Source organism: Lontra canadensis, unplaced genomic scaffold (genome assembly GCF_010015895.1).
Source record: "Lontra canadensis isolate GAN:19392208 unplaced genomic scaffold, GSC_riverotter_1.0 scaffold35, whole genome shotgun sequence".
NCBI lineage: Eukaryota > Metazoa > Chordata > Mammalia > Carnivora > Mustelidae > Lontra > Lontra canadensis.
This window is the reverse complement of record NW_022631029.1, coordinates 2,027,066-2,038,070: the sequence shown is the minus strand read 5'-3', so window position 1 is coordinate 2,038,070 and position 11,005 is coordinate 2,027,066. Positions and strand designations below refer to the sequence as shown.

Genomic DNA, 11,005 nt, shown 5'->3' with positions numbered 1-11,005 from the left:
CGCCCTTTCTTCGCTACCCTCTGGGCCTCCCTAGCGAGAAGGGGCGCTAGTTTTTTCCTAAAGGGGCCTGGCCTGTAGGGGGCGGGAGCCTGCCTGCCTTGGCCTTCGATTGGACCAGCCCTCGCCAGCGAAGCTTCGAGATTGGTCGGCTCGTGCTCTTCTCTCCTCCCCTTCCAGGACTTCCGCTTCCGGTTCTGACGGACGCTTCGGCCGTAACGATGATCGGGGACATCCTGCTGTTTGGGTAATTAGGGGGGGCCAGAAGCTGGGGTGAGAAGGGTGAGAGGGACGAGGGGCAGCCCAGGTAACCTAATTCTCCTTCGCAGGACGCTGCTGATGAACGCAGGGGCAGTGCTCAACTTTAAGCTGTGAGTAGGCCGCTTTGGATCGCGGCTCCACCCAGGGGACCCGTAGCCCCGCCCCCGCGAGCGTGAGCCCGCCCCACACCGTAGGCCACGCCCCTAAGGCCCAGCTTTCCCTCTCTCCACGCCTCCAGCCTCGTCCATCCTCCTTTGACCCTGTGCTGCACGGTGGCTTGAAATACAGACTGCCTCGTTTCCCAGGGATCTTTCTTCTCGCATCCCGGAGAGCCTCCCGCCCGTCCCCTCGCCCCCCCCCCCCCGCTTTTAGCCCTATTCTGTACTCACGGACCAACTCTACACCTTGGTGGCTGCAGGCCTGTGATTGGCAGGTAGATGATGATCCAGAAAGGGGCCTCCAACCACCTGAGGTCACACAGCAGCTCAGCTGGAGGGATAGAGCTGAAACTGTCCGAGGCCCTCTGAGCTGGGGTTCAGCGCCAGGGGATCGAGTGGTCTTTATGTCCCATGGAAAGTGGACACTGTCTGTTCCTCTTTGTAGGAAAAAGAAGGACACGCAGAGCTTTGGGGAGGAGTCGAGGGAGCCCAGCACAGGTAAGGCCTCCTTTCTGGACTCGGAAATCGGTCCAGTTCAGAGAGGACAATTTTTTACTCAGCCAAGCCCTACCTTAGTCTTTCCAGTTAGGGTGTGTGTGGGTTGGGGGTTGTTGAGAGAGAGAGAGAGAAGTGGGGCTGAAGATGTGCTCTTCCTTCTGCTCACTTTTGTCATCCGTTTTCTCCTGTCAAACCTCCCTGCGTAGGTCACCACCCATATGACTTCCTACAGTCATGATTTTCCTTTATGTATGCTATTATCTGGCTAATATTTGCCCTGCACACTTGCTCTTGCTTGTTTGGGCCCATTTCTGTGTCCTTGTGGGCCCGTCCTCCGGCATGAGTGAATGAATGAACAACTGGCCATCGCTTTCAAAGTGCTGCAGACCTATTTTAATTAGATGCCAACGTTAGCTTTCAAATAAATCAGATGTCACATAAAAATTCAGGTGTCTGATTTATCAAGAAAAATTTGAACATTCTATAGCTCAGGGTTTAGGCAACCTCTTGGCACCTGTTGGATGAAATGAAGAAAAACAGGACCCCGTTTAGGCAGGGGCCTGTGGCCTCTCCCTCATCCCAGCCCCTACCTCCTCATCTTTATATCATCTCACTGTCCTGGGAGCTCTGGAATTTATTCATGTAACTATTTGAAACCTGGTGGGACCCGCACATGACTTCTGTGTCCATGCATCATTCATCACTCATTTATTGAGCACCTGCCACATGGTGGCCACTGTCCTGAATGCTGCAGACACAGCAGAGAACAAGACAGATGAAATTCCTGCCTTGTGGGTTGTATTGCTCTGGGGTGGACAGGCAGTTCCTAAACAAGGAACAAATGGTGATGGAGGAGATGAGAGGTGAGGACAGGGATGGGATTGCTGCTCCAACTGCCACGTGTGGAGGGAAGGACCTGTGAGCACGTGGCATTGCAGCCAAGGTGGTGGGTGCCGTGTTGGAGCATTGCATGAGAATATCAAGGAGCAGTGAATTCGATGCCGATCAGACCACTCCCTTTCATTGGGGGCCCAGCCAGTGGTTGCTGCTTTGTTGGGTGCTTCCTGTAGGTGTGGGGCTCCGCCTCCATCCTGAAAGGTAAAGGGCATTTTCCCCATTTTATAGATACGGAAAATGAAGTTCAGGGCTGTGGCTTGACTTGCTTGTGGCCATGTAGGAAATCAGTGCCAACATCCCGATTGAACTGAGTTTTTCTGATCCCGGAGGCTGTTCCCTCTCAGTCGCTAGACCGTTCATCCATTCATTCTTTCCTCCATAGGTTCATTCAGCTGCTGTTTATATCACTTACTCACTCTGTAGAAGGTACTATACCAACTCTTGGGGCTGTGTTCTGGAGATCTAAATCGGAGGTGTGGGGGGTGGGTGGGAGAACAGAAGAAGGGCTTGGTGGCGGGGGGGGGTGTCAGTGACAAGGACAGTTACAACAGTGGCTTCCCTCTGATCAAGGGCTCTCTGCACGTCTCCTTCCAGCCCGCATTCTGTCCTTACTGCTGCCACTACAGAGAATGCTGCTCTCCCTGTGCTTGGCTCACCCCAGTACTGTAGTGGGTGCATTTGTTGAGAACCATCTGCATGCCAGGCACTGGTGTGAGGTCTTCCTAGTTGCTTGTCACCCCCATTTACACAGGAGGAAACTGGGGCATATGTAGGCTGGGGACTGAGCAAAGTCATTCTGCGTGGAAGGGCAGTAAACTCCTGCCTGTGTTTAAGGTCGGAGCTTATGCACTTGCTCTTTGAGCTTTCTGACCTCCAATCCCCCACATGGACTAGGCTGGCATCCCCCCATTGTATGCTCCCATGGCACTGGCCATGGTGAGTAACAGTTGTGATTACTTGCTTAGTATTTGTCCTGTTTTGAACTTCTTAGGGCAGGGATACTTGCCCTGTTTCTCCTTGTATCCTCTGCACTTGACTGTTGCCTGGGACAAGTGGCCTTCACTTAACATCTGTTGATGGCAGGAGAGCCTGTTTTTGTGATGCTGGGCCCAGAGAAGGGCCTCCTCAAGCAGTGCCTCTCAGACATCCTGGGGCTGGACCTGTGTTTGACATTTGCACTCTGGGTTGGGTTGCACATGGCTCTCCCAGTGGGTTGGGTAATATCAAACTCATCTAAACTGTGTTCAGCAAGACTCTGTGTGCCCATTGCGTGCTTGGTTGGTGCAGCGGTGCTGGTATCTGTAAATTCCTGAGCTCCCGCCTGGTATTCTGTACTTATGGGACAGCCCTGGTCTAGAGAGGACACTTTGGGTAGCTCCCTTGTAGATTACCCCACGTGGACCCATTCATTTCATTCTGGAGGATTAGAGAGGTGAGTGACTTAAAACTCTGGAGGAAGGTTCTGGAACCCATGCCTCTGGAGTCTCAATGTACCAAGTTGCTTCCTCTTGGAAGGGTTCTGTTCTGTGGCATCTGGGGACTAGGGTAAGTAACCATCAAAGCAGAACCTCCTTTTTACTTGCCTGAATTAGTATGCTTTTTCAGGTGCCAGCACTGAAAACCCAACCCAAAGTGGTTGAGCAAATGGAAACCTCAAAGGATTAGACTGTTTTCAGGCACATCTGGCCTCAGGGCTCTGTGTGTGGCCCTCTCCAGCTCTCTTTTTCCTTCTGGGTTGGTTTTACTCTCAGGCTGACTTGTGTTGGCAAAAGATGATTCTAGAGCAGGGCTGGGCCCAGTGTTCTGTAAAGGATCAGATCGTAAACGTTTTCGGCTTTTTGGGTCGTATATTGTCTGGTGCAGCATGTCAGCTGTGTTCCTTGAAAGCAGCCGTGGGAAATACAGGCATATCTTGTTTTATTGTGCTTCTCTATTGTGCTCTGCAGATACTGTATTTTTACAGACTCAAGGTTTCTGGTAATCCTGTGTGAGCAGGCCTGTCAGCCGCATTTTTCCAACAGTGTTTGCCCACTTGGTGTCTCTTTGTCACATTTTGGTAATTCTCGCAGCTTTTCACTTTTTCATTATTGTTGTATTTGTGGTGATCTGTGATCAGTGAACAGGACTTGCTGAAAGCTCAGATAGTGGTCAGCATTTGTTAGCCACAGTTTTGTAATTTATGTGTTGGCATTGTTTTTTAGACATAATGCTATTGCACACTTAATAGGCTCCGGTATAATGTAAACATAACTTTCATAAGCACAGGGAAACCAAAACATTCATTTGACTTGCTTTCTTGCGGTGTTCTAGAACCGAACCCACAATATCTCCAAGGTATTCCTGTATATAAATGAGCGAGCATGGGTGTATTTTGATTAAACTTTATTTGTAGACCCTGAAATGTGAATTTCATGTAATTTCTGAGTCTTACAAGGTATTCTGAGTATTCTTTTTAACCATTCAAGTGTTTTAAAAACATTTTTAGCTTTTGGGCCGTACAGAAACAGGTGGTAGGGGCTAGCTTTGGCCCAGGGGCCATAGTTTGCCACCCCCTTCCTTAAAGGACAGGGCTTACATCTTATTAGCCGAGCAAGGCTGACAGGAAGCAAGTGCCTCTTTCCCAGTAGTTGGGACAAAAGTCCCAGGACTGAGTCTCATTGGGCAGACTTGGGTCACGTGCTCCTCCCTGAACCAGTCAGAGGCTGAGTGCTTTTAGGGGTTGGTCAGTGGCAGCTACTGCTCGAGCACCAAGAGTTGGGGAGCAGAGGTGACCCACAGGAAAAGCCGTGCTGCCCCTGGAACGTGGGGCGGTGGGGTCGGGGTGGTTGGAAACCGTGGAAGCACCCTGCGGCTGTGACAACAGAAATGTCAGCAGTGCTTGTAAAAACGCGTTCTGACTTTCCAGGTGACAACATCCGGGAGTTCCTACTGAGCCTCAGATACTTCCGGATCTTCATCGCCCTGTGGAATGTCTTCATGATGTTCTGCATGATCGTGTAAGTCCAGCCTGCCTGTCCCCTTCATTGTCCTGTTCTCGGTGTTGTTCTCTAGAATGACCCACCGGAAGCTCGTCTTCTCTCTTCTCACTCTGCACTTTCATGTCACGCTTCCCGCTTGCAGGATGAGAACTCTGCCAGGCTAGAGAGGGAAGCAGGTCTACAAAGGTTAGACTGTGTCACTGTGGTCTAGGCTGGAGCTTTGATTGGAACACGGTGTTCTCCAAGTTCTCCACCTGTTCCTGGCAGAGGCTGCCAAGATATGCCCTCCCTCGAGCCCATGGCCCTGTTCACCTCTTGCCAGCTGTGCTGTCTTTAGCCTATCCTTGGTATCTGCCAAGGTGGAAAATGTGGCTTAATGGCCAGCGTGCTGCTGGGTTCTGCTCCTGCCCTGCGGATAGCCCTCAGAAGTGTCTTCAGACTCTTTTCTGTTTTCATGCCCATTTTTCATTTCCTCATTAGGCTTAAAAAAAAATCTCATTTCCTCATTAGGCTTGGTTTTCCTTCCAGTGTCAGGGCCTTAATGATGCTCATGAATCGTGAGACTCAAGAGTAAACAGGCTCAGGGAAAACGCTGTAGGAGAACCTGGTGTGTTATCATCTGGGCTAACCGTGCTGGGCTGGTCCCGTTCTTCCCCTAAAGAGGAAGAGAATAAAAAGTCTGCTCTCCTGAATAATCGTGGTGCTGAATTTGGGGTTGCTGGGTGGTCCTTGTGCCAGCCCAGTGGCTGTGTGAGGGGATGATTCCCGGACTTAGGAGTTTCACTGTGCCACTGGGAAGTGTTTTAGAGCCCAGAATGAGGACTGTGATGTGTGTCAAGAGAACCCCTTTTGGAGAGCTCGGAACGGGCCTGTGCAGGTACTGAGAGGGCTGGTGGAGTGATCAGGGAGTTTGCAGAGGAGGATATGGGCATAGCTAGGATTCACAGGAAGTAGAACAGTGTTGGTCTTTCCAGGTTCTGACCTGTCTTTTCCTTCCTTCATTTACTGATTTATAACTATCCAGTGTGGGCTGTGCCTTGAGTTGATAGCTGAGACCGAGACAGCCATCGTTGTTGCCATCAGCAAATGTACAGTATAGCAGGTGGGACAGGGACAGAAAAATAAGTAGGGAAAAATCACTGATGAGGCGAATGGGAGGATCTCAGTTTAGGTGATGGTCAGGATGTGAAGGCTCACAGAGAAGTGCTATGTAAATCAAAACCTAAAGAACAGGAGGAAGCCTTGCCATTTGCAGAGCTGAAGAGAGGCATGATAGCATGTGTAGAGGTCCTGGGGCAGGGAAGAACTCCTGTGTTTTCATCCTTCTTTTCTGTCCATCTACTTCATTCATCCTCTCACCAGCCTAGCTTCCTTTATGGCTCACCTGTTGGCCTGTTACTGAGACGGTCGCGTTAGGCTCTGTGACCTCCTAGCTCAGCTCAAGGCTATCTTTGTTTGTAGCCTGGTGTTCTGATTTCGCTTCCTGGGAGCAGAGCCTGCTTGACTTAGCTAGGTGTGACCTAGGTCCAGTTAGATGGGGGTTATCCCGAATCCAGCATAATCCCTGAGGTCGAGTCAGCAAGGTACAGCCTGTGGGCCATATTTAACTGTTTCTTGTTTTCATGCATGAAGTTTGGCACACCCATTTCTGTGACTGCATTTGTACTACGGCAGAGGGGTTGAAGCCCTGAGACAAAACTGCTGGGCGTGTAAAGCTCAGACTACTTACTGTGTGGCTTTTTTGTCAATACCTGACCTGGGCCATCCTTTTCAGTAGGTGCCGCGAGTGAGGGAAGATCTCATCAGAAAAGGCTCTGTCAGGGAGGCCGTGACTGGCTTTCCCAGGATATTAAAAAAAATCTGGAAATCACCTAAATGTCCAAGAACAGGGGAAAAGTCGGGTAACTCAAACGGACGCCCACACGAGCAGCTGTCGCAATCCATCACTGACGACGTGCTGCAGGTTCTGTCTGCACAGGGGAATGTTTCGAAAGCAAAAAAGGCTGGAGGTCGCTCACATATGCCCTCCGGCCCCGGCTGTGATGTGCATGCAGTAAACACTGAATAAATGCCCGAAGTCTGTGGAGAAAACATCCAGAGGGCCCCTGGGTGGCTCAGTGGGTTAAGCCTTTGCCTTTGGCTCAGGTTATGATCCCAGGGTCCTGGGGTCAAGCCCCACATCAGGCTTTCTGCTCAGCAGGGAGCCTGCTTCCCCCACTCTTTCTGCCTGGCTCTCTGCCTACTTGTGATCTCTGTCAAATGAATAAATAAAATCTTAAAACAACAACAACAACAACAACAAAACCCAAAAAACAAAAAAAAGACTTCCAGCCAGGGAGTTGGAAGGATCTGCTCCAGGCTGTCCACAGAGGTGACCCTGTTTGGATCACTGAGGGAGATTCACGGGGCCCAAGGGGATGGTTTGCAGTTCCCCCTACACCCACTTTCATGTTGCTTGACTGAGCTACTTGGGAAATTTTTAAAAAGCCGCAAAAAACTTGAAACGTGGAGAGAAACATGCCCGAGTGTTTAGGAACTGAGTATAGATACCTGCACGTTAACAATGGAATATATCAAAAATAAGGTAGCTGGATAAATGGATAGGTACACTGTAAGGCAAAGTTATTTATTATTATTTATTTATTTGAGAGAGTGTGTGCAGTGGGAGGAGCAGAGGCAGAAACTGAGCAGTGAGTCTGATGCAGGACTCTATCCCAGGTTCATGACCTGAGCTGAAGGCAGACGCCTAACAGACTGAGCCACCCAGGCATCCCAAGCACAGTTTTTTGTTGTTTTTAATTTGAGAGAGAGAGAGAAAAGAGAGAGCATGCCCACGGGGAGGAGCAGACAGAAAGGGAGAGAAAATCCCAAGCAGATTCCCTGCTGAGCCTGGAACTTGATGTGGGGCTCAATCCCACCACCCTGATATCATGACCTGAGCCAAAATCAAGAGTCGGAGGTCCAACTGACTGAGCCACCTGGGCGCCCATGTAAAGCAAAGTGTTAATTACAGAATGGAGGTGTATATGCGGGGGTTCACGGAACTGCTCTTGTAACTCTTTTATATGTAAAAATCTTTGTAATAAAATACTGGGTGGGAAGACACGGAGAAGATGAGGGTGTCAAATCACAGAGCAGGATTAATAAGTAAAAGTAGAAGTCAGTCTTCACAGTTAAGTATTTTGTAATATATTCCCAGGGTTGTGAAACCATCCACAATGCAATTCTAGAACATTTTCATCACCCCAAAGGAAAACCTTATATCCATTAAGCAATGACTGCCTCTTCTTCCCACCAGCCTTTGGGAGCCACTTACCTACTTTCTGTCATTATGGATTTGCTAGTTCTGGGTATTTCCCGTAAACGGAATCGTAATGATATATGGCCCCGTTTGTGTCTGGCTTCTTTCGTGCAGCGTGATGTCTTAAAGGTTACAGCGTGTTGTAGCGTGTATCAGCACTGCATTCCTTTCTGTGCCTGAAGAATAGGCCATTGTGTGTCTGTGCCACAGCCTTTTTATCTGCTCATCAGTTGATGGATATCTGGAATGTTTCCACTTTTTGACTGTTGATGAACACTGTTGACACAGACGCTGGTGTTCAAGTTTTTGTGTAGACAGACTTAAGTTTTCGGTCCTCTCTGGTACATAACCAGGAGTGAAATTGCTGGGTTGTATGGTTACTATATTTATCTGTTTGAGGTTCTGCCAGACTATTTTTTAAAAGTAGCTGCTGTAATTTGCATTCCCACCAGTATTGTGTGATGGTTCCAATTTCCCCCACATCCTTGCCAACACTTGTTATTGTCAGTCTTTTTCATTAGAGCCATCCTAGGGGATGTGCAGGTTGGGTAGCATTTCCCCAGTGGTTAATGACATTGAGTCTCTCTCTTCATGTACTTATTGGTCATTTGTATGTCTTCTTTAGAAAAATGTCTGTTTAGGTCCTTTGTCTTTTTTTTTTTTAACTGGATTATAACTGAGTTATAAGAGTTCTTTTTATATTCTAGAAACCAATCCCTTATCAGATACATGATTTGCAAATATTTTCTCCTATTCTCTGGGTTGTCTTTTCACTTTCTTGGTGGTGTCCTTTAAAGCACAAAAAAACCTTAATTTTGATAAAGTCCATTCTGTCTATTTCTCCTTTTGTCACCTGCACTTTTTGGTATGGTAGCTAAAAATCATTGCCCAACCCATGGTCGTGAAGATTTGGGCCTAAGTTTTCTTGTAAGAGTTCTATAGTTTTAATTTTAATAGTTAGGTCTGTGATCAACTTTGAGGTTATTTTTGCATATGGTGTGAGATAGGGAACCAACTTCATTCTTTTGCATGTGGCGGTCCTGCACAATCTGTTGTTCTTTTTTCAAAAAGCCTTTTTATCTTGGAAAGAGTTTTTTTTTTTTTTTTTTTTAAAGATTTTATTTATTTGACAGAGATCACAAGTAGGCAGAGAGGCAGGCAGAGAGAGAGAGGGGAGGAAGCAGGCTCCCTGCTGAGGAGAGAGCCCGATGCGGGGCTCGATCCCAGGACCCTGGGATCATGACCTGAGCTGAAGGCAGAGGCTTTAACCCACTGAGCCACCCAGGCGCCCCAAAATGGTACATTTTAAAAAGAATAAAAGCTATTTAAGAAAGTACTTCATCAGAATCTGTAACATTTTATTTTAGCCCATTCTTTATTACTACAAGTCGATGATGACTTTCACAATTTGAAAAAAAAGATTATTTTTTCTGAGTGAACAGATGATTACAGTTAACTCTGGTCATTGACGAAAATCTGAATGGGAAAGGCCTGGAAACTATATAAATGCCCATGAAATTGAGAATGGGTCTGTTAAGTTATGACAGAGGTCTCCAGGGGAAGACCACAGAGCTATTAAAAAGATATATATATGGGAACTCTGTTATCTTTGCAACATTTCTATAAATCTAAACTCTTTCGGGGCGCCTGGGTGGCTCAGTGGGTTAAGCCTCTGCCTTCGGCTCAGGTCATGATCTGGGATCGAGCCCTGCATCGGGCTCTCTGCTCAGCAGGGAGCCTGCTTCCCCCTCTCTCTCTGCTTGCCTCTCTGCCTACCTGTGATCTCTTTCTCTCTCTCTGTGAAATAAATAAATAAAATCTTTAAAATAAAATAAAATAAAATGTACCATCTTGGGGGCACCCGTGTGGCTCAGTCAGTTAAGCATCTGACTCTTGCTATCAGCTCAGGTCTTGATCTCAAGGTCATGAGTTCAAGCCCTGCTTTATAAATAAGATAAAATATACCGTTCAGTAGTGTTAAGTATATTTGTGTTGTGTAACAGAAGAGTTATTTATAGAGTCATAAGTAATATAAAATAATCTTAATAACAGTAACAAAATATTTTCTGAAAATGTTTTCTGAGTTATAGCTTTACATCCTTCCCATCCTCACGGACATCTCTGCCCTCTGACTTTTCCAGGCTCTTTGGCTCCTGAGCCCCAGACACACACCTTCCTGGGAACCAGGAACCACCTTCCCAGATGCTGAGTCTCCCTTCCTCCGTTCCTGACAACTTCAAGAATGGTTTTGACCGGAAAACCAGCGACCTTCCCAGAAAGCCCAAGTTCGTGGTGGGTGGAAAAAAATGTTCGCCAAGCTGCATACGGCTTCCCAGCCACGTCCTTGTTTTCTTTTCAAAGATATTTTCACTTTGGTTTCTGCGTTGAAATGCTGTCTACTTAAAGAGTTTTAGGAGGGTTTATGGAAGGGGATGTGATAACATTGCATTCCCCACAGATAAAAGAACGTTGTGTAGATTGCTTTTTTAGATCGAATTTCTCATCTAGCAAGCTTTTACTAGAAACTCATTTCTGGATGTTTCTTAGTTTATTTTTTAATAACCCTCCTTTTTTGGTTCAAATTATATAGATTTTTCAAAATAATTTTTTATCCAGGGATCTGAAACAGAAGGGTTGGCTTTTAAGATTGATGCAGCCTCTTTACTGGACTGTGTTTAGGAATAACAAGCAAGTTCATTGTTGCTGGGCTTGTGTCCAAATTCCTTTCCTGTCTCAATGGGCTCTGCTTGGCCACTCAGTGCCTCTGAGGTCATGCCCAGGACTTTAAGGGTGAAGCCTTACTGATTACTGTGGAAGAGAGGTACGGAACAGTTGGCAGGGGCAGATGTGGGTGTTAGGAGAAATTTTGCCCTGCCTTGCAGCCCTCTGTTAAAGTAACCTGTGGGGCCATTAAA

The 11,005-nt window shown here is 47.4% G+C and overlaps 1 protein-coding gene across 1 annotated transcript; it reads left to right on the top strand.

Annotated features, from left to right (window-relative positions):
- Positions 1-156: 156 nt before the first annotated feature.
- Positions 157-10,482, top strand: SMIM7 (small integral membrane protein 7). The gene is made up of 5 exons (XM_032867566.1): positions 157-244; positions 327-368; positions 862-914; positions 4,717-4,807; positions 10,232-10,482. Exons 1-5 carry the CDS (start codon positions 219-221, stop codon positions 10,245-10,247), a joined length of 228 nt encoding a protein of 75 aa, XP_032723457.1. The 5' UTR covers positions 157-218; the 3' UTR covers positions 10,248-10,482.
- The last annotated feature ends 523 nt before the right edge of the window (positions 10,483-11,005 follow it).

What these genes read in the sequence shown, in the direction of transcription:
- SMIM7 (XM_032867566.1), top strand. Translation starts at nt 219, where the DNA reads ATGATCGGGGACATCCTGCTGTTTGG. An exon ending in GGGGACATCCTGCTGTTTGG is followed by an intron (nt 245 to 326) that starts GTAATTAGGGGG and finishes TCTCCTTCGCAG; the next exon opens with GACGCTGCTGATGAACGCAG. An exon ending in GCAGTGCTCAACTTTAAGCT is followed by an intron (nt 369 to 861) that starts GTGAGTAGGCCG and finishes TCCTCTTTGTAG; the next exon opens with GAAAAAGAAGGACACGCAGA.